The 23,320-nt window shown below is 35.1% G+C and overlaps 1 protein-coding gene across 2 annotated transcripts; it reads right to left on the bottom strand.

Moving 5' to 3' along the window:
- Positions 1-3,974: 3,974 nt before the first annotated feature.
- Positions 3,975-18,455, bottom strand: LOC124436329 (uncharacterized bolA-like protein C4B3.11c). 2 transcript variants are annotated; one of them, XM_046986241.1, is made up of 5 exons: positions 18,449-18,455; positions 6,477-6,606; positions 5,664-5,799; positions 5,129-5,217; positions 3,975-4,580 (listed from the first exon to the last, which is right to left on the bottom strand). In XM_046986241.1, exons 2-5 carry the CDS (start codon positions 6,564-6,566, stop codon positions 4,518-4,520), a joined length of 378 nt encoding a protein of 125 aa, XP_046842197.1. In that variant the 5' UTR covers positions 6,567-6,606; positions 18,449-18,455; the 3' UTR covers positions 3,975-4,517. The 2 variants fall into 2 exon arrangements, with proteins under 2 accessions (XP_046842197.1, XP_046842196.1); XM_046986240.1 differs by lacking the exon at positions 18,449-18,455 and having other exon boundaries at positions 6,477-6,668.
- Between the last annotated feature and the right edge of the window lie 4,865 nt (positions 18,456-23,320).

Below are 23,320 nucleotides of genomic sequence, written 5' to 3'. Positions count from 1 at the left end.
TATGAACGCAAACGGCTGGAACAGGCGACAAATTAGGATACAATGCGACAAGAATCCAGCGCCACTGAAAAGCCAAAGAACATACGAAGGAAAAGTCATGACAGTTTTTCACCTTCAACAATAAAAATATTTGTGTAACTGTGTCCAGAGGCGTAGCTAGAACGTTAATTGGGGAGGAGGGGGTGTGTGCATTATCATATATACAGTTGTGCCCTACTGAATTTTTTGAAATGAATATGCACCCCCCCCCAATCAACGTTCTAGCTACCGCCCCCTTTGAAGGGCCAGTGGTGACAGAAAAAGCTGATCCATTAAAGAATAAGTTACACGGTTATACTTTGCGCGCTTAGCCATGCACAGGCAGCCAGTTCCGAGACACCCCAAAATTGCGATACATTGACTGGCTACATTACATTAGGTTGTTAATGCAGTGATAAGTCTACTTCGACTGTTAAGTCTGGTAAATTGACGGTCGGCCAAGAAATGAAAAAGAAATAACAAGTATTGAATTGAATAAAGATGTAGTCATATTTGATTGATTGCGAGAAAACAATCCTTGCGCACGTTTGTCCATCGATGTACGAATCAATGTTGATTTTTAGCAGTTTGCACTTTGCAGTGCAGCCTGTTCTTCATGATCAGGTTGTTGAACGGGTGATCCGTAACAGCTTAAATCGCCTTCATCTTCCTAAATTAACACAGTCAAGTCTTGATCTTATTTAATAGGGGCATTTTTGTGTAATATTGTAGTTAATTAATTATTGAGACATCATTCTTTAATCCGAGACAACGGTTCATGGTTACAGTCACGTGGTATATTATACCCATGACATGCTGGCAGCCTGGTAATTATATATTGCAAAGCAAAAATTTCTTCATTTCAAAATGTTTTTGTCGTTCCCTCTTTTTTCAACACTCTCGTGGTTCACATGGCGGGTTTTTTTTTTACGAAGAATGCAAAGCACGAACGGGAAACGCAAATGTTTGTGTTCGGGTAGCTTTTGACCTGTCTCATGGGGTCAGACATCAACATTAAAATCGTCACGCAGACATATTCACACAACACATGATCCATCAATGGCGAAGGTATTAAGGATAGAAAAACAATCTTACGCTTCTCATTTCTTCATTGCGTGTAGTTGACTTTGGTACTATTATAAACGTCGATCTTCCACCTAGTTCGATCATTCATTTTCTACAACTTTTTTTTCGAATGGGTAATGATTAATCTTCAGTATATATTGATCTAATTAGTGCTTCCCCATTGTGATTTACTCTTTACTTCACGTTGACATTTGCAAACCCGACTAAAATAACATTTTTAAGTACAATTCCTGGTGGGAAGGGAATCTTTGTCATGGAAAGTTTACAGGTGAGGTCTAACAGCACCGGCCTTTCATGATTTAATTTAAATTCTTATTCGGCACGACTACGACACGTCAAACGCAAATGAACAAACATGACGCACACGGGACAGATATTCATTGGTAATTATACTACAAGATGGATATTATCCTATGCTAATTAAAAAATAATTGGTGCCTAAATTCTTTAACACACCCACAGAGTTTTGTTGCTAGCATTATAAACATTCACAAAAAATTAAATTCGACACCATGAGGTGGCACTTGTACGTTTTTGGAAGGGGGTGTTTATTTATGTATCCAGCTGTGCTCGACTGATTTTTTTTGAAATTTCATAATCTCAAAATATGTTCCCGCGGAAAAACTTGAGAGAAAAATTAATGAAAAATCGAGAATTCTCGATTCGATTCTTCCGACTTTCGAAAGCATTCTTAAATCTGCAAACGCAAAACGTGAGGCCGGCGAGTCATCAAAGTATGTAATATGTAATTGCACCTTCCGACTGGAATTTCAAATTTAAATTGACGTCGAAAGATGAATGGAATTATTGCAATGCGGGACTTTCACACTTATATTGGATGCAGAAATAACGGTGGACACACGGCATTCGCTTACCGACCGCTCAAGTAGAGAGTTCACTTGACACTCGGCTGAACAAGTAACTCGAGAAAAAGAAGAAATCTTCATTTTAAGTAGTTTTCTTACGAAGCAAGGTAATGTTTAGTAATGTAGTCTGCAATTTACATGACGCTCATTGATGTCCGCACAAAGGACGTCACAGCATTGATTTTGCACGACCAGCGTGCTTAAAAAATTCGTACTTTACAAAACGGTTAAAAAAATTGCTGTAAAAGACTGTGTTACATGCACGAAAAGCCAGTGTAGCAGCCGGTACAGCAGCAGTAGTCCAATCTGATAATGCTCTACGGAATCTTGCGATAACTCGTGCAAACATCTTCTCACACATGTTGCTAATTATTTGAACAATCAAGCGATTATTTGTAACATGCTTGTACCTTGTACCTCTTGGGACATCTCAAATGTCGTAAAATTTGCCATCATCAACGCAATTTGAGTTAGAAGCTTTGAGTTTTTGGGATTGTTGCCGATTTTGAAATTACTTAATTAAGTTCGTGCACTCGACGATTAATCTAAACTTAATCAGAGAGTAAGATTAATATGTGGGAGTTCAGTTTTATCGAATTGACGTATTTTCAACGCATGAAAACGAAATGAACTGTAAAATAAAAGCGACATAGTCAAATGTGCAATGAAAAATAGGGAGGTGCTGAGGAAAATTCCAAATTCATCCAATATTAAACAATCAATGTAATAGGCCACCGTCACATTATAAGTCTTCTGGAATTTTTGAAAAAATGAGATGTTACTTTAACACCATGTGTGGGAGATTAGACCATTTTTCAGTGTTCAACGTTAGGTGCAACATTAGCTTTAGTTATTTGTATTCTGTAGATGTCCATAGCTGTCCATAGCTATCCATACAATGACAATAAATAAGTGCTTGATTTCTCTAAACATATAGAGAGCGATGACCATATTTTTTAACGACTCTAACTGCGTGTGAATAAATTTTTACAAATTTCATGAGATGAGACTTGAAAAGTTGAAAAATTAAGGCGAGCAGAGTCTGCATTTGGTAATATTTGCATGAAATAGGGAAAAATAATTTAAAACCCATATCCTTTTCCACTTCTCAAGAGCTCTTGAATGCAATTGGGCATTCATCCACAGGAACACATACCGTAAAAAATTATAGCGTGCATTGATAAAAACAAACACCACGTTGCGCTTCACGTTGACAAGTCGCCTCGATTTCGTGCAAGCTTTTGAATGTAAAGCGCGATTAAATGCAAATGCATATTGCTGACAATTATTTCATCGCTCAATCTGATAGCCTTCAAAGCTGCCAAAATGGCATTTAAGACATAAACTTTCGCAATATCGAATGCCTTGGACAGCAAGAAAGCTCGCTCGCCTCGCTGCACATTATGAACACCCGAACGATATACAATTATTGAAAATCATCGTTTTTCCCTCGCAGATAAGACTTTGAAAGCTCGCACAAATGGACAAGAGGATCTGGTTTCTTCTGCTCCTGCTGATAGGTGAACAAGCTTGGCCAGCGGATTGTACAACATGCTACAGTCCTATGGATAACGAGATGGAAGTAATTGGACACTGTGCAACTTCATGTTACAATGGAGCACTTGTTAAGTCAAGAAAATGCCATCACGGTCTACGCTGCTGCATACCAAATATCCTCAGAAGAACCTTGCTGATCTGAGTAAGCGCCGTACACAAAACACGAGCGACCACAATTCAAAAAAGAATTGGAAGAGATATGACGTTAACATTTGGTGAACTTTACATGGTCCTTGGATTTTATCTTTGTTTACTTTGGCAACTTATACTTTTTTGACAACATTTTTATTTTAAAATCAAACTTAAGTCTTTTGTTAGAATATCATAGAGATCTGTGTAGGAGAAAGGGTGCAGTGACATATTGGCCTCCAAAGCTATTTGTTTTGTCGCATGCTTTTCACGCACAAACACACGCATGCGTAAAGGATAACATATCAGACACTCAAATTATGGAGCTTTTAGTTTATATCGTGACTTGTGATTGGTAAAATTTGGTATTACTAATTAGTGAGAGTAAAAAGGGTGGCAAACATTTTCTAAATAAATATCAATCTTTGGAAAACATTTCATCAATATTTTGTGAAAAAAGATACATTTAGTTATTAACACATGAAGCATGACATGACAATGGCGTGTCAAGTGAGATGTACTAGGACCTTCAGAGCTTTTTCGAGCATTCGTTTGAGCCTCGACGCATCGCTCTCCTTCTTCTTATTTCTGACTCGCGCAGCCAAAGAATATCTGAGAGTTTCGGAGAGCCTTCAGGGCAAACCCTTTTTACTGTTCAAGTACAAAATTATGAGTCTTAAAGTCATGCTTTGCGCGCTTAGTTAACTTCATTTTGGGGATTCTAAAAACAGCGGCTTTCGTATTTTGCTTTATGCAAATAAGTACAATTCATACGAAATTTCGAGTGTGAAACCATAAGCGCTAAGCGAGCTAAGCATGACCTTGAGACTTATTCTCTAGCAGCCAACAGTATGCGGCGAGCTATTTCGTAGAAGATGTTTGCAATGTCAGTCCGTGCATGTCTTTTACATCATCTTTCAATATCTAAGGAAAAAGTTTGTTTTAAGCTCTAGTTTTGTCTTAAGTAGAAAAGGTGAATAGAAAAGAAACTTGATAAAACGAAATGGGTAAGCAAGAGAAGAAGCAAGTGAAAATTTTGCATGGCTTGAAAATAAGTATAAAAATATCAATGTTAACTAGTCCTATGGCTACAGCAGCAGAGCTGACTATCATATTAAACAATAATCCCAGCTCACATTTGAACAGGTATTATAATGAACTGATCAATTGGTCCAGGCAACCAAAGTGAAAAGAGACCCCTGGCAAGTATAACTGCTATAACTTAAATATTATAAGATTGTTCAACCAATCAAATTCAGGGCACACTTTCCCATCAGTATTTCCTCAATACTTCATGAAACACAATTTAAAGATAATGCAAAGTCAGTTTTTGTGAGAACTGACCATCCCAAATAGACTGCAATACAGCTGTATAAAATGCCTTGATGAACAATGATTCTTTATATTCTACTGGAAAGATAATAACAAAAGAAAAAGCTAGCCAAAAACAAGTTTTAAAAACATAGACTTACATCATTTATAATTCTGTGTTGTTGTATGGTGCGCTTTCCCTCAAATTCTGACGACTCCACTAATATTCTGTACATGGAACCACAGCCACCTAAAAAGTAGAAGTAGTGTTACAAACCTTTTCATTGAAGCTGCTGTCCAAACATACTGTAGATTCAGATGTAAAAATGCATGTTAAATGCCTAGCTCCCTTCAAAACCCCCCTAAAAGGTCAGGTACATTGCCTGACAGTTTTGAGAGGGGACAAGTTGAGTCAAGTCTCGGAGTCCAAACTCTTAAGTAATCTTGTGTAGAAAAACTATAAGATTTTTACATTTAAAGCCGTAAGCTAACATGAAAACAGTTAAAGCCATAAGCAATAAAATGCGAAATCTCAAACAGTAGATGCCTGTTGGTAAAATGCCTCTACCAATCATGCAGATCTTAAAACAAAGGCAGTGAATAGTCTAAGAAACTTGTGAGAGACCAACTTTGCAGTTTACATCAATAGGGTGTATTCTATGGTGGAAAAAAAAATATGGTTAATTCAAAGCATGCCTGATATGTCTTCTACTTCAATTTTTGAAGCATTGAGATTTGATTTAATCTTTTCAGCTATCCGTCTTTCTTCTTCATTTCGGGCAATAACATTGGCATAGAATGCTTTCTGGCTTTTCAAAAGCAAACATTCAACCTATATAATGATTATAAACTACCATTTTATAAATGTGTAGATTAAAAAGTATCCTAACATCAACTAAGGGAGGTCAGTTTTTATCAATTTAGTAAAATAATTGGGGAAGATAAGGGGGAAGAACATCCATGCTTTAATTTTGTTCATCTTTAATCCATAGGCATTGCCAATCAGGCCCAATCACAAAGATATACTTGATTTAAAACGTCATATGAATAAATTTCAAACGTTTCTGGTTGAATATTACCACAACAAAAGACATGTCAAAAACTGACTTCATCTTACAGCAAAGCTATTTTGAGGCCTGTTTTACTCAAACCAAAAAATCTAATTTTTTAGCTGTTCAAAATTCAATTACATACACCTAAGCCAAGCACGACAGGTGAGGTAGCCAACTCCAGGACCTTGACAGTCTGAATCTGACTTCGGAAGGCAATCAAGAAAACGCGACTAAGATCAATGGACAGGGCGAGATTGAAAATTTGCCGAATGCATGTAGATAAACAAAAGAGTGCTCATATGGAGATAGGCAAGCGTTGATGTGTGATAGCGAAGCAAAGAAATCTTTTGCTCAAGACAAATTATGTAATCTGACCTGACAGGACAACTGGACAAGTCCCTTCAGACAAAACATATTTGTATCTTTAAAAGTCAGAAGCAACATGTCGTGCACAAACCTCTTTCTTATATAATCCCAAACGATATTGGTGTTTAAATGGTAAAACTCGCCAAGTATTAAAATAAAACTTCCCCAGTAATGTCGCCATTCGATATGAAATTTTGAAGTACAAATTATACTTCTTTCCTCTTGCGCAATTGCCTTTGCTAGCCTGCGTAAAGGCACAATCAGGGGCATTTTTACAACATTTGTACAAATTGACTGACACAATGATTTGACGTTTTACAATTAGTGTCGTCGGTGAATATAATATCGCCATAACGTTTATCAACAATAGACAGAAATTAATCATTTTTATGGTGATATTAATCGTGTTACCAATATTCAACACATCCCTATATGCTCACGAAATGCTTTGTCGATTGATTTGGAGTTAACTTGCGGTTTTCTAGAGATTTTTCTCAAGTTGAGAGTTTCAGAAAACATTATATGCCATTTTGATTTGCTGGTTACCAATCGTAACGAATGCAGTCACTTAAAAAATATTTTTTAAATTCTTCATTTGATTAGCTTATTATTGATATAGAGCTCTCCTATTGTTTAACTAAAAGTTCAGGTAGATCTTCTCTTGTTGAAGTTGCCGGGAACATCAATTCAAGATATTAATATCAAGTCAAGTTGACAAGATCTACTACTTAATCTACAGGGTTGATGTCGGCCAATCAGCGAACACTTATATTAAGAAAAAATACCCATCGCTAAAGTAATGCTTGCCTAGCTTAAGAGAAACTAAAAATTACTATTTTCCTTTCGAGTTACAAAAACTTGTATCAAATATGAAATAGGTCCCTGCATGTTGTAATGAATTAAAAAATATAGAGAGCTGAAAACGCACTGAAAAAATTTCTATTATTAATCTTGGTTGACAAATACATCCTGTCGTGTTTTCTCAACCTCCTTCTCGTGATTTATACTTTCTAAAATGCTGATTACATGGTCCCCCGGGCTAACCGACATTCAGCGAGGCGTGAGAGAATTTTGAGGCATTACAAAAAGTCAAAACTGCAAGCAAGTTACAACTATTGTGAAAAAAGTATAGTACAAGTAAAGTAGAGTATGCGGTGAAAGTGCAGGGAAGGAGGAATTTTATGCAAGGAATTCTCTCAATACCTAGACATACAAGAGAGCAACGTCGTAAAGAGAGATAACAATGGCAAATGGATGTGTTATCGACAGGAGGGGTGAAATTATACGTTTTGATAGCAGTGAAATTTATCCCAAGTATAGATGATATGATCGTGTGTTTTTTGCATTTCATGTGCCAGAAGAAAAGATATTTAAGACCAATGATTTGGAAAATTTATTAATTGTATCTAAAACTCTAAGTTTGTAGTCATAATTCAGTTAAGGATTTTACAGTGATTGTTTAATAAATTGTAAACGAAAGCATATAAGCTGATTTCCATCGATATCGGATAGTTTGAGATGAAAATTTTCAAAACGTGACATAGACATTTACAAATTGTATCAATATTTTAGTGAATACCAATCACAATATATCACATTGAAACAACTCCCTGTCTCATTGACTAACTGGTTCATTGTGGATATTTCGTTGCCACATATCGTTCAAACACAACTACGGTATTATGACCGAGAGCGCATACTAAACTTATAAATTTAAACAGGTTCTTTCTTATACATCAAATTGTTCAAGAAATATATGCTAATTTTTAAACACTATATCTACAATCTGATTTGCATATTTGACGAAAACAGTTTTGTTTGAGTGAAGATGAAACTCGCAGTAGGGCAAGTCGTAGCACGCAATGAAATCCAATTTTTCTGTTGTTGTAATTGCAACTCGATCCAACTATTCGTTTGAGAAAATGCGTACGGTGTCTAATATATAATATATAAATCCTAACACGGTTTTTTAATATGCACATGAAAAACTTGTGACTTGGACGAGATTTGAACTCACACCTTCGGGATACTAGTGTCTAAACCGAGGTACGTTTGGGAGCACTAGAAATCAGATAAGTGCACGTCGACCGCAGGTGGAGAGTTTTCACAAACATGTCCGAGGTTTGCGTATGCCAGTGCAAGCATAGAAAAAATCTTTTATTTCTTTTATAAAGCAACACTAATGCGAAACAAATGTGTTTGTATTTCAACGAGCATTGATGATTGATTTGTAAATTCTATTTCAGATCAGATCGGCCTGTACAAGCTAATGCAAACACAGCAAAAGACCAATCAACGCACGGGTTGTATTGTTTTTGTTTTAGGAAAATAAACTATGTAATCCAACATATGACTTTATAGTTGAAAAAATTTCAACTACATTGTGCGTGTTAACATATCGGACTTCTTAGAAAATGGTATCGTAAATTACTTCCGTGTAGGCAAATGTCAATATAAACGCTTCTGTAGACCAATGAAAAACATTCATGTGGCGCAAAGCAATGATCGTCAGTTAGGGAGAAAATACAAAACTATTATTTTCCATTCGGAGTTAAATGTCTTGAAAAAAAACTTGTATTAAATAAGATTAGATCCATGCAAGTATGAATAAATTTAAAATGTATGAGTGGAAAGACATCGTGAAAGACTTTTAAAATAATTGATCAGTACATCCTATAGTTCATAAAATTTTCTCATTTTCTCTTAACCACACTCCTCGAGAATCATATTTTAAGAATGCACGTAACTTGTTTAGGAATTGTATCAACACAAGATCATTGAACATTGTGAAATAGTTAAGCCATGGCAATGTCACAGATAGAATGGATTGACGGTATGTGCAACAGTGGTGGTATAGAACGTATTTGCCCAAAACGACACGTACAACAGAAAGAGTGGAAGAACCCTGAATGGAATCAAGGATTTGATGGGCGATTGACATACGACTTCATATCAGACTACGAATGCCCTTTTCCTTACCCAAGGCCAAATGGTACTCTTGAGCCAATTCTCGACATGCTTGGCACAGAAGGATGGAATCGTTTGCAGTCTTTCAAACAGCAAGGATATCCAATCGCTATCGAAAATCTGGTTCATTGCACAAATAAGATAGATGGCATAATTACCTCTCAGGGCTTAATAGGCGGCAAAAAGAAGATCAACGAGACTAACGACGAGAACGTTTATGCTGATCTATGTTGGTGGGCTCCACGCATTGAAGAAGATGATGTCAATGATTTGCGAGATCACATGGAAAATTGTTTCTTAAATGCCTTTGATCACGATATCAAGATAAGGAATGACATTAAAGATCAGTTTGGAATCTCCTATGCATTTCGCGTGTATTCTAAGAACAGACAAGGCAAAGAATGTAGCCATTACTTTCATTATTCAATCGACGATTTGCTTGAATATTATCAAGATTACATTGGCGATGAGAAGATGGAGTTTCGAATATTGGGAACCTTTGCATACACAACAAAAGTAGAATACAACGTTCTAGTATGCAGTGAAAGCGCGGGGAAGAATGAATTTTCTCAATACCCACACATACAAGAGAGCAACGTCGTAAAGAGAGATAACGAAGGCAAATGGAAGTGGTATCCACAGGCGACAGGAAAGGATGAAGTCAAGCGTTTTGATAGCATGAAGATTTTCCCCAAGTATAGACGTTATGATTGTTTGTCTTTTGCCTTTCATGTGCGAGAAGGAGAGATATTTTATATCAATAACTTGGGAACACATTTACATGAAATATAATCGGAGCTTTCCAGTGATTTAAAGCAAGCTTCATCACGTTACTATCCAAAACAATAATCTATTTACACACAAATGATGTGCGGAAGAAATCTTCAAGTTCAAAGACACAATTCTGATCAAGATTTTACAGTGATCGCTTCGTAAATTGTGAACAAAAATTGAGAAATCAGCTGAGTAAACCTTAATGATAGTAGAACATTTCCTAAAGTTAATCATCGTGACCAGGGATATACCGGGCGGAAAGCGAATTCTTAATATAAATATCAGAGCCCAGCAAAGTGCTTTTAAAAGAGCCATTTAATACAAAATAACATATAAAAAAATATTTATTTATAAGTGTAACGTTTCGTCTTGACTCTGAAGACATCATCAGACAGTATCAACTTACAAGTATAGAGGGATATATTATATATATATATATATATATGGCTATTTACATAATATTAAATTACATGGTGGGATGAAAACGTGATAGTAAATATGGGATAAGATGGTATGACGTGGGATAAGTAGAAACAGGAAAGAGACAAAAAAGAAACACAAACATTCACAAAGTATACTGAGTAATCATCATTTGTAGGTAATAAAGGTCTGTGGAAATTAAAATTTGTACACATCAACTCGTCGAGAAGCGTACGTTATAATATTTTCTTTAGACCCAGAAAACACATCATAATATGTTTGACAGTTTATAAATATTGTTACTACACACTTGGTTTGTTATAACGTGTAGAAAATGCGCACACATTGGATGAAATACAATCTCAGTGACAAAGACAAACTCAGACCGCCACACACCGCCATTGCACGAGCAACGCATGATTTCTATAATGTATACACTGCTTAACTTACAACAGGAACTTCAAACAAGTATTCCAATATTTTAGAAATTTCAATAGCAATTTAATAAATGGAATCAAGCACATGGTTTATATGATCAATTTAGCTTTCGTTTTTTATATATTTTGGAGAAGGAAAGTCGCAATAACAACCAGGGGCTTGGGAAGACGTGAGTGCATGTCTGATATCTATACACCTACAACTTTTGGAGTGTGCCTCATCGTTTATACTATGTTTTTACAGCTGTACTAAATTTTCAAATTAATGAACGCGGGAACCATCCAGGTTCCGAGGAATTTTAAACGGTCTGTAATGTCAGCTCACAAAACAAAATTAGATGCGTTTACTTTCACTTTTAATTTACTACGTCATTTAAACATTCTGCCAAGGGCGCAGGAAACCTGTTTAAGTTGCAGGAGGGGGCATAAATTTCCAGGTCACTTGTCTAGTGAAAAGGGCTTACAACGTTGGTGCGAATTATTTTCTACTGTTAAAATTACCTTACTATGCTAATGACTCATAGAAACCAATAATACATATCCTTTGTCGTAAAAAATATATATATACATATACTACGTCGTTACAGTTTATGCCTGACTATATACGTGAAACTCTGAAGGAAGACGTACACTATTTCCGTGTGAGCAGAAGCCAATCAGTATACTGGCTGCTGTTAGTCAATAAGTAAACATTTGTCACGCAAAAAAAATTCGCCAAGCTCAGCAACATTTCGCTATAAACAACTATTCCTCCTGGGTTAAAAATAAGAAGTAGTTTGCTGTATGCAGTGATCAATTTGAAATAAAATTAGACTTGAAGAGCACTATAAAAGCTTCTTAAGGATTTGATTTGTACATCCTATAATACATCTTTAATGCAAATCTATTGTGTACATACTAGTTTAAAAGTACATCCTCTTTTAATCGCTCTACCTCACTCCTCAATGACTATATTTTTAGAAGCACGCAAACAAAACTCTTATTTGTCGTATTGCATTTGCATTCACTAAGCAAAATAAATTAGAACACAACTCATCAATTGGTCAAATCTTTTTCTTACTAAATTCATAACTAATGGCATAGTTGTAAAGGTACTTTGAATTTAAAATTAGAGATTATAATACGTTTTACCCAATCTTCTTTGACTCGCATTTTCTTTCATACTGAGAGAGCATTGAATTTCTTTCAGCCATGGCAGAATCAAGAAAAAACATGGATAAACGGTATAAGCAAGCATGGTAAAGAACTTATTTGCCCAGGAAATCATGTTAAGCAAAGCGAGTGGAAGAATCCTGAATATGAAGTTGGAAAGGTGGAAAGCACATCTACGTCTCAGACTACGAATCACCTTTTTCTTATCCAGATGAGATCCAAGAGCCAACTTTCAGTGAGCTTCACAAAGACAAACGGAATATTTTGCTGGGTGCTAAACAGCAAGGATATAGAAACCCAATCCAAAACCTGGTACATTGCACATCTAATAAGGGCGGCATAATTGGATCTAACGGGTTTAAAGGGGGGGAAGAGAAGATTAACGAGACAAGCGATGGGGACGTATACGTTTATCTGTCATGGTGGAGTCCAGCATCCCTCCATACGTCTGTTAATGATCTGCGAAATCATAAGAAAAATTGTTTCTTAGGTGTTGTTTATCCTAACATCCCCAACATGGATGAAATTATAAGTAACTTTGGAACCTCCGCTGTGTTTCTTGACTATTCTTCTCGTTTTTCCGTAATTCAGTGATACCAGTTATTCAAAGCACGTTTTAACCTGTTAATAACCAAAACAGCGATTTGTTTAAAAGCTAAACATTTTTAAAAGAATCTATTAAGATGAAAACCAAATGCTAACACAACTTTGCAATGAGCTTTTTGTGAAATTAAAAAAAAATTAAAGCCGTTTATGAATAGACATCGCATGATACTAATTGTAAATCGCTTATTTCAAAACGACACGACATCTACCGTTTGTATGAATTTGTATAGATATTTTAGTGACAGCAAAATAATACATTAAATAGAGCTCACGTTCTCTATAATTAATAGCTTTCATTTTCGACACATCACCAAATATTTACATACGTCGTTCGACTAGTTCGAACAATTCTTACTTTAACACGACAGATCTCATATATTAAATTTTTTAATCAAACAAGAAACTGACAAACCACCTGTTTTTAAAAAATCCAGTAATGAATTACATGCACATGTAATTAGGAAAAATTATACGAAGCACGTAACTACAAACGTTGTTATGGCAACATCTTTGATTGCAAATGCCCATTCCTCATCCATCAATTTGACAGAATTAGTTGAAGAAAATTTTTCAGAACATACACAGAATTAGTGATTTCTAAAGACTCACACATGTGGTATTTGAAATAGGTTTTAGCAACAACAAGAAATATGAGAAAAATGGTACATGTGATTAATTATAGTAATCACCTAAGATGAAATATATTTTAATATATGTGATTTCAGGGAAATAATTGTCTGGAAAATGAACACATTTGCTAAACGAGATGCTTAAATCACGTGATTCGCTTTCTGCTTGATATGAAGGATGACGAAGCAAGAAACTCTATGAATACATCTCAAATTATGAATTCCATGTTTTAAATTATGAGAAGAAGGAAGCAAAACGGTAAAGTTGCGGAATTCCTACTAAGTTGTTGGAGCATTTCAAGAAGACATTTCAACTTCCATTTCCTTGAAGATGGAAGCTTTCAAGATAAAAAGACAACAAGTATCAAAAGAGATAAAGATATGCTTGTGTTACTTTCATTTCAAGTCTTTAGTCGCTCGTACCGAGATCACAATATAATCCAGCGGCAGATAATACCATTTTTAATTGCTTAATTTCTTTAGGAAAACTTTTGCGCTGAAAAGACCAACTCACACTCTCAACAGGTTGTGATTAATAAAAAATGGTGAAAGTTTTCAACTGCACTTCATAGTATAGCTTTAGTTAATTCTCTTGTTGAGAAACTTTTATTAGCAACTTGCACCATGTTGTAGTATTCTAAACTTGGAATATTAGTTGCTCTTAAATTTGAAACTTCGTGCAGCTCAAATCTGTGTCCATCGACATCTTGGTTTGTGGTCATCCATGCTTCATCAAATGACCGAGTTTTTTTAAACGCTTTGGTTGGTAAGATTTTATCTTTACATATTAATATTATTTCTCAGCTTTTATTGAAATCTTATTCATGGAAGTTCAAATTTTAACTCTAGGAAACTAAAGTTTGTGTTGAGCGATGAATTGACTTGGTTGTCTAATAATTTAAAAATTTGAATGGAGTTTTTTTCAATCATTGTATTGTATTTCAATTGTTAAACGTAAATACTCGATTTTCGCAGCAAGCTTCTTATATTCATCAACATTCTATTTATAATTTTATTCGTCATTGCCATAAATTCAATTTACTGTGTTTGTTGTTTCTATTTTAAATATGTTTGCCTGGAAAAAATTCTTCAATTTTTTTTTTGTTTTCTTCGGCTTAGGAGGCTTTACAAGCATGGTTGCCAATGCCAGAAACTCTAAGGAACATATATTTTCCCAGGAACATATATTTCTTATAGTAGAATTTATTTAAAATGTTTGATCGATAGCATGCAACGGAAGTTGCCACGTAGGTTTTAACTTGATTTACATAACAATTTCATAGCATAATGAGTTTACTAATACAAGATAACATTTAACTTATATATTTTTAGTAAACAAGGTTCTCACAACTTTCATTGTCTATCGTGACGACGTTACAGTTCATAATGAACAAGCTACGTAACAAGTGTTTACAAGTTTCTCTCGAGTTCTCTCAATCTTATTCCTCGAAGATAACATTTTCACAAAGCACACAGCGCGTTTTACTTTTGCTGAGCTCTAACAACAGTCAAAAAGTTTATACTTTGAGAAACTATTCAACCAAGACTTATTGTTGGTTGGAAGGTATATGCAATACTGGTAAAGAACGCATTTGCCCAATGAGTCACATTCAACAACAAGAGTGGCAGCCTAAATGGAATGAAGAATTTAATAGACTCAAAACTTACGATCACATCTCTGACTACGAATGTCCATTTCCTTTCTCAAGACATAAGTCTGATCTTAGAATACTTAGTTCAAACGAACGGATAGTTTTGGAGTCTGCCAAACAGCAAGGATACGCAATTCCAATAAAAAACCTAGCACATCACACAAGTAAAGAAGCTGATATAATTAGATCGAAACGATTTTTGGGCGGAAAAAAGAAGATCAACGAGACAAGTGGTGAGAGCGTATATGCTTATCTCTCTTGGTGGAGTCCAACATTCGACGAAAATACTGTCCGTAATCTGCAAGATCACATGAAAAATTGTTTCTTGGAATTGAACAATCGCAAACTCCATGACATAGATGTGATTAAGAATCAGTTTGGAACTTCTGATGCATTCTTGCCATATACTATTCGCAATCAAGGTCAACAATGTTCCCATAGCTTTATTTACTCAATCGATGAGCTAGTCGAATCCTATCAAGAACATGTTGGAAAAGCCGAGAAAATCGAGTATAGAATATTGGGAACTTTTGCGTATAAATTTAAAGTTATGCACAGCGTTCTGGTATGCAGTAAAAGCGCGGGGAATGATGAATTTTCTCAATACCCACTCATAACAGAACGAAACAGCGTCGTGACGAGAGATAAAGAAGGAAAATGGATGTGGTATCCACAGGCAACAGGAACAGAAATAGTGCGTTTTGATAGCAGGAAGATTTTCCCTATGTATAGACGTTATGATTGTATATCTTTTGCATTTCATGTGCGACACGGAGAAATATTTAAGACCAATGATGTCGATAAACATTCAAAGAAACTTAACAATTGACCACTTCAGTAGTTCAAAGAATCCTTTTTCTCACCTCTATCTCTAAACAATGATCTACTTACGTGCAAATCGATGCCAAAGAAACCTTTATGATGAAAGCAATGATTCTATCAAGATTTTTACAGTTTCCGTTTGGTAAATTCAAAAATACATGAAGCTGTTTTTGATTGACATCGTATGATTTCAAAAGTAAATTATTTTAACTTAAAATGACAGGGACTTCTAAGAATTGTCTAGGAAAAGCAATCTCTCAGTCATTGAATCAAATGGCTTTTGTTTTCCGCATACTTCAGACAAGCGATTTGTAACGCACGAACACATGTAAATTTAACATGAAGGAGTTCATGTGTTTAATATTTTGTTCTAAAAGATCTTGAATATCATCATGCTCTAAAAGTATGCTAATTTTGACATGCAACTTCTGTTATTTAACATACAAACAAAATAAAACATTTGCGCTCACTTTCACTTTCTCTTTCATGTTCCCATGATATTTGAACATGCCGCTACGTTTTGAACACAAAACAGTGTAACTTTTAAAGTTAGTATTAATTTCCAAGAAAGTTGGTCAGGACGGCAAGATCATTGCATTAACAATTGAAGTTGCCACAAATTCAAAGCTGCAAGTACTAATGTTGTTTATTACATCTCACACAAAACATTAGCATAAATAATCAATTCTCATAAGAAAGCGAAAATTTACATTTTTCTATAATATAAGAGTCAAGACCTTCTCGAAAGCAAAAAGTAATTTTAAACTTTGTATCAACGTAAAATAGGTTACCCTATGTATAAAACACAATATTTTTAAACGTAATTTCCGGTTTAAGTTTTACTCAAAGGATGGACAAGCGAACGAAAAACCGACAAACCAGCTGCTTTAAAAACGTCGCATAATGAATTGCACCTGTCATAATGATTGGAACATTACGCATTTAACGTATATAGACACGATATATTTAAGTCGATTTTCTTTCTAAGTGAATCGAAATCTTCTTACCAATTTCCATCCTTAGAAACTACAAGATCGCTTGAGCAAGCTACTATCCAAATTTTGGGAAACCTTTAATGGTAATCTAGCTAGGAACACCATGCAAAACAAAAAATTTTGTCGACCAAATTTAGGAATGGCAGAAACAAGAGATGACAAAAGGCATTAATTTGGTTGAGGATATGGTTATTTATAAATATACATAGATTGACAACCAATGAAATACCCAACAACAGTAGGACTTCGAATGCCTTTCAACTTACTTATAAGCACAAAGTTTTAAACACAGTGTGTTTGTTAATAATCATCACAGAGAGTACAACAGTTAGACAACGGTGAAATTTGCCAAATCTTCTGAAAGATTCATAAATACAAGAAAGAGGTTTTCTCGTTTACAACTACGTTTGATGTTTCACGCAGGAAACTTGAAACGATCCTTGCAACAATAAAATTACGATACTTTTTTTCCGATTGATACATGCAAATAAAAGCAACTCAGACGGCCACACCGGCATTGTGCGAACAACACATGATTTCTACAATGTATAGACTGCTTAACTTACATCATCAACTTTAAACAATTATTTGAATTTCTTAGAAAATTTCAATAGTGATGTATTTAATTAAATCAAGCACACAGTTTATATGATTACTTGCTTTCATTTTTCACATATTTTGGTGAAAGAAACTTGCCTGTGGTGGATCCAGACTACGTCAAAATAAATAACTGCAGCACGTTTTGGCGTATATTTACATTTCTAAACGCCTTAGAGGCTAATCCATTTGGTAAAATTATATTCTTTAGAAACTAATTTAGTGTTTTCTGAATGTAATTTGAATTAAAAACTGAGTAACTATAACTTATTTTAACATAAACTGAATCCGCCCATGAAACTCGCAATAACAACCAGGGGCTTGGGAAGCCGTATGTGTCTTGGTGTCCGTACACCTGCATTATTTGGAGAGGGTGTTTTTTATAGGAAGAACATTGATTTTGCTTATTGTTTGTTAGTTTGTACTATCATTTTTCCAAATTTTCAATGGCTCTCTAATAGCAAATCGAATCCCTTATTTATTTGGGTACATCGAGCAAAAGGTTATTGTATTGCTTTTCCATATACTTGTGATTATAATATAAAGTAACTATTGGGAAATCTTTCAGCAGATGCAGTTGATAATTAAAGGAAGCAACATTTATAAATATGCAGCAACAAATGCAGAAGGTAAGAAAGCAAATGAATTTCTTTCAGGTCCAGCCGTGTTGGGGAGCAAAATTTCCATAATCCTAAAGACACCATTCGGCAATTCTTTAACGTGTGATTTGCTTCATTGAAAAATAAAGTTCTGTCCAATGATTTTTTTATAGATGATGTTTCGTGTCGTAGCAATAAAGAGTGTCACTACTCTTTTACTAGAATTCCTTTACCTCAAGGAAATTACCCGACTTAATCAATCTAAAGCAACTTTATACCATAAGCGAACCACCCCCCAGTCACAATAGAAACAACTCCAAATTCAGAATCTCGTTTACTTGGCATTCTTTATACAAAAAATCTCCCATTTAATGCAAAATGAAATTTTCATTCATCATATCATTCAAAAAAACTTGATCCCACTGCCTTACATTCCACTCTTAGTGGTGTTTGTGTCCACAACAACCGTTCCTTTCTATTTGTGGAACGAAATATTGTTTTCTTTACAAAAGCGCACCCAGACAGGTTTGCTTATTTTAATCTAATTTTAAGGATAGCAGTAAGATTGATTTGACCTTTTGTTAATTTGTTTCATCATTTAAGACAGAAGCAGTCGTTTTCAGGTTGTATTTGCGTGATAGGGCAAGCGAAATATTGGTGTTTCGTTGTTGTTCTTACTCCCTCTTGTTCAGGGCGTAGCTTGTTTTTATTTGGCACGTTTGTTTCTTTCTCATCATTGAGTACTGAAGTCTCCATCTTAAAATGATCGAAGTCCCGGGAAGTGCGGGAGAAAAGGGTTCTTCTCATGGATAGACGGTATAAGCAAGTAGGGTAAAGAACTAAAGAACGTATTTGCCAAGGAAGACACGTTCAGGAAAGAAAGTCGTGGAATCCTGAATGGAATCAGGGATTCGTTGGAATTTGGAAGCACATCCTACATCTCAGATTACGAATCCTTTTCTCTTATCCAGATAAAAGCCACCAGCCAACTCTCAGCGATCTTCCTCAAGACAAACAGAAGTTTTGCTGGATGCCAAACAGCCAGGATATCAAATCCATGTCAAAAATCTGGTTCATTGCACATCAAACAAGGACGGCATAATTGGATCTAAAAGGCTTAAAGACGGGAAAGAGAAGATTAACGCGAGGCGTGATGAGGACCAAAACGTATACGCTATCTGTCTTGGTGTAGACCAATATTCCGTCCAAAGATTGCCCAAAATCTGCAAAATATATGAGAAATTGTTTCTTAGAAGTTATCGATCCTAACATCCCCAACATGCATAAAATTGTAAACAACTTTGAAGCCTCCGATGCATTTCTTGACTACTCTTCTCGCACTCAAGCATATGTACTCATTACATGCCGTACTCAATGGACGAGCTGCTCCAACCTAATCAAGATCATATTAGCGATGAGAAGATAGAGTTCAGAGTATTGGGAATTTCGCATTCAAGAAAAAAGTAGAGTACAACGTTCGTGTCTGCACAATGAAATACTATTGTATTTCATAAGTGAAAACGTAAATAATCGATTTTCGCAGCAAGCTTGTTTCATTCGTCAACTTTCTATTTATAAGTGTTCATCTACATAATTTCAATTTACTGTGTTTGTTGATTGCATTTTTCAATTTGTCTGCCTCAAATCTCTGATTTTTTTTACTTCTTCGGTTTAGGAGACTTAACCACCATGGTTGCTACTTCAGAAAATACAAGAACCTATAATTCTTATTGTAGAATCTACTTGGAATGTTATCGAACATCGATAGAAGGAAACAAAAGTTGCCACGTAATTTTCACTTGATTTACATAACAATTTCACCGCATAATGAGTTAACTACTACGAGACAACATTTTTTAGTACACAACGTTCTTACAACATTCATTGTCTCTCTTGACGACGTTACAGTTCATAATGAACAAGCTACGTAAAAAGTGTTTACAAGTTTATCTCGAGTTCTTTCAATCGTATTCCTCGAAGATAACATTTTCACAAAGCACACAGCCCGTTTTGCTTTTGCCGAGCTCCAACTACAGTCAAAAAGTTTACACGTCTAGAAACCATTCAACCAAGACTATAAATTGGTTGGAGGGTATAAGCAATACTGGTAAAGAACGCATTTGTCCAGGGCGTCACATTCAACAACAAGAGTGGCAGCCTAAATGGAATGAAGAATTCAGTAGACGCAAAACTTACGATCACATCTCTGACTACGAATGTCCTTTTCCTTTCTCAAGACATAAGTCTGATCTCAGAATACTTAGTTCAAACGAACGGATAGTTTTGGATTCTGCCAAACAGCAAGGATACGCAATTCCAATAAAAAACCTAGCACATCACACAAGTAAAGAAGCTGATATAATTAGATCGAAAGGATTTCTGGGCGGAAAAAAGAAGATCAACGAGACAAGTGGTGAGAGCGTATATGCTTATTTCTCTTGGTGGAGTCCAATATTCGACAAAAATGTTGTCCGTAATCTGCAAGATCACATGAAAAATTGTTTCTTGGAATTGAACAATCGCAAACTCCATGACATAGATGTGATTAAGAATCAGTTTGGAACTTCTGATGCATTCCTTCCTTATACTATTCGCAATCAAGGTAAAAAATGTTCCCATAGCTTTATTTACTCAATTGATGAGCTAGTTGAGTCCTATCAAGAACATGTTGGCAGGGCCGAGAAAATCGAGTTTAGAATATTGGGAACTTTTGCATATAAGGTAAAAGTAATGCATACCGTTCTAGTATGCAGTGAAAGGGCAGGGAAGAATCAATTTTCAAACTACCCACTAATACCGCAAAGTAACAGCGTCGTGACGAGAGATAACGAAGGAAAATGGATGTGGTATCCACAGGCAACAGGAACAAAAATAAAGCGTTTTGATAGCAGGAAGATTTTTCCTATGTATAGACGTTATGATTGTGTGTCTTTTGCATTTCATGTGCGACACGGCGAAATATTTAAGACCAATGATGTCGATAAACATTCAAAGAAACTTAACAATTGACCACTTCAGTAGTTTAAAGAATCCTTTTTCTTCCGTTTATTTCTGAACAATGATCTATTTACATGCAAATGGATGGCAAAGAAACCTTTATTATTAAAGCAATGATTCTATCAATATTTTTAAAATAGCCTCTTGGTGAATTCAAAAATAGATGAAGCTGTTTTTGATCAGCATCGTATGATTTCAAAAGTAAATTACTATAGCTCAAAATTAACGGACTTCGAGGAATTGTTTCAATATTTTAGTGAACTTTAAAAGCAAAATCCAATTCATTGAATCGACTAGCTTTCGTTCTCCGCATACTTCCAAAAAACATTACAAAAACCCTTTTAGTATACAAATATTAAATAGCATCATCATAATAACACACAAATATGAATATGTGCACGTATATATGTTTAAAAATTGAACGTTTCTCGGGATTGTTTTAAAAATTATTTTATTGTGCTTTCGACTCGTTGCTTCGAGCCTTCATCATAATGAGGAAATTACTACTTACATCCGCTTTTAGCTTGTAGACGCTTAGAGCGTCTAATTGGATTAGCGGGTGGAATAATATGATTGGATGGGGTGGAATGCGTTGGCATGTGCTTAGGTGTATTATTAATATGATCAGTGTTATATTATTAACACCAATCATATTATCAATAAACCTAAGCCCATGGTAACGCATTCCACCCTATCCAATCACAATAATCAAAAATCACGAAGCGCATGTAAGTAGTAATTTTCTCATTCTGATGAAGGCTTGAAGCAACGAGTCGGAAGCTCAATAAAATAATTTTTAAAACAACCCGGAGAAACTTTCATTTTTCATACATATATATGTGCACATATTCATATATACACCTAGACCCATGGCAACGCATTCCACCCCATTCAATCACATTGATCCATCTGCTAATCCAATTAGACGCTCTAAGCGTCTACAAGCTAAAAGCACATGTAAGTAGTTATTTCCTTATTCTGATGAAGGCTCGAAGCAACGAGTCGAAAGCTCAAAAAAATAATTTTTAGAGCAATCCGGAGAAACTTTTATTTTTTATGTATTAAATGCCTGGATTATCAATTTTCAAACTTATATATGTATATTATTTCAGCAACTAGAAGTCGTTTTATGTCCAACAATATTAAACTACAACCGGTGTCTAATGGTGTAATTTTGATATCATTGGGTTTTGGGCATGGATTTTAGATTAAAATTGCAAAAAATTATTTAAAAGTACTCAGGATTAAGATATTTGTAAGAGTTTCTCACTGTAGTAAGCGGTTGTTACGTTATTTGTATGACTACTTAATGCTGTGGACTTTTCTGTAGCATTTCTTTACATGTATTAAAAATTTTAATTGATAGAATTTAAAGTATTTGATTTACTATATAATTGTAGCATTCATGCATGAGGATTGTGTTATTTTACTGCAACCCTATGAGAAAGCAATAACTTACCTATATCTATTGCTCGTGAAATAATTTCGGGGATTACTCAATTTCAAAGGTATGTTCTGATAATAATATAATTTATACTTGAAGGATCCAGGAGCATTTTACGCGATTTCCTTTGAAGTTTCTTAAAGAAATTTAAGTAAATAAAGCTTTCATTGCATGGCGACGGGTAAAATGTTCGAACGCACTATGAGAAAACAAACTCATTTTCATTAACCGCCGAAAATTAAGGTCATCCAAACAGAAAACTAAACAGTGAACAGCAACAAAACAAACCAGCTCACAGAAAAAAGTCTCGGTAAAGACCTAAATGACGTCTGACATAACAAGTGCATGTCGACGTAACAAAGACAAATAAATTCCATTCATTAACCTAAATAACGACAATATTTATGCTTCTGCAAACTCGGTAACATTCTGAGAACTCTTAAATTTCTCTCCATGACTCTAACGTGCGACGATCACAGTCGTTTAGTTTGAGGTATGTCTATAGTCCTAATGTGCATAAAAATGGCCGCTTTACAGTCGATTTTACACAAATTTTGCCAAATTTTTTGGAAATTGGTTGCTAAGTTGCAAGGTTTACAACAATGAATTTTCGATAGTGGCAACAAAAGTCATATTAATTTCCAAAATTCATATTAATTTTTAAACTTCAAAACAATCTTGTATGCTTTGTCCATGTACACTCAAAAATACGAGTACCTTCCACATTTACATTCAATCACCACAGAGTTATACTAAATATGAAAGTCGCAGGTTTCAATATCAAGCGTTTTGATAGCAGTAAAGATCTCATGTTTAGACGTTATGATTGTGTGTCTTTTGCATT

This window comes from Xenia sp. Carnegie-2017, unplaced genomic scaffold (genome assembly GCF_021976095.1).
Source record: "Xenia sp. Carnegie-2017 unplaced genomic scaffold, XeniaSp_v1 HiC_scaffold_16, whole genome shotgun sequence".
NCBI lineage: Eukaryota > Metazoa > Cnidaria > Anthozoa > Malacalcyonacea > Xeniidae > Xenia > Xenia sp. Carnegie-2017.
Note: the sequence above shows the minus strand (reverse complement) of the source record. Positions and strands in the feature narration are given on the sequence as shown.

What these genes read in the sequence shown, in the direction of transcription:
- LOC124436329 (XM_046986241.1), bottom strand. Translation starts at nt 6,566, where the DNA reads ATGGCGACATTACTGGGGAAGTTTTATTTTAATACTTGGCGAGTTTTA. An exon ending in TGGGATTATATAAGAAAGAG is followed by an intron (nt 5,800 to 6,476) that starts GTTTGTGCACGA and finishes ATCATTATATAG; the next exon opens with GTTGAATGTTTGCTTTTGAA. An exon ending in AACACAGAATTATAAATGAT is followed by an intron (nt 4,581 to 5,128) that starts GTAAGTCTATGT and finishes CTTTTTCCTTAG; the next exon opens with ATATTGAAAGATGATGTAAA.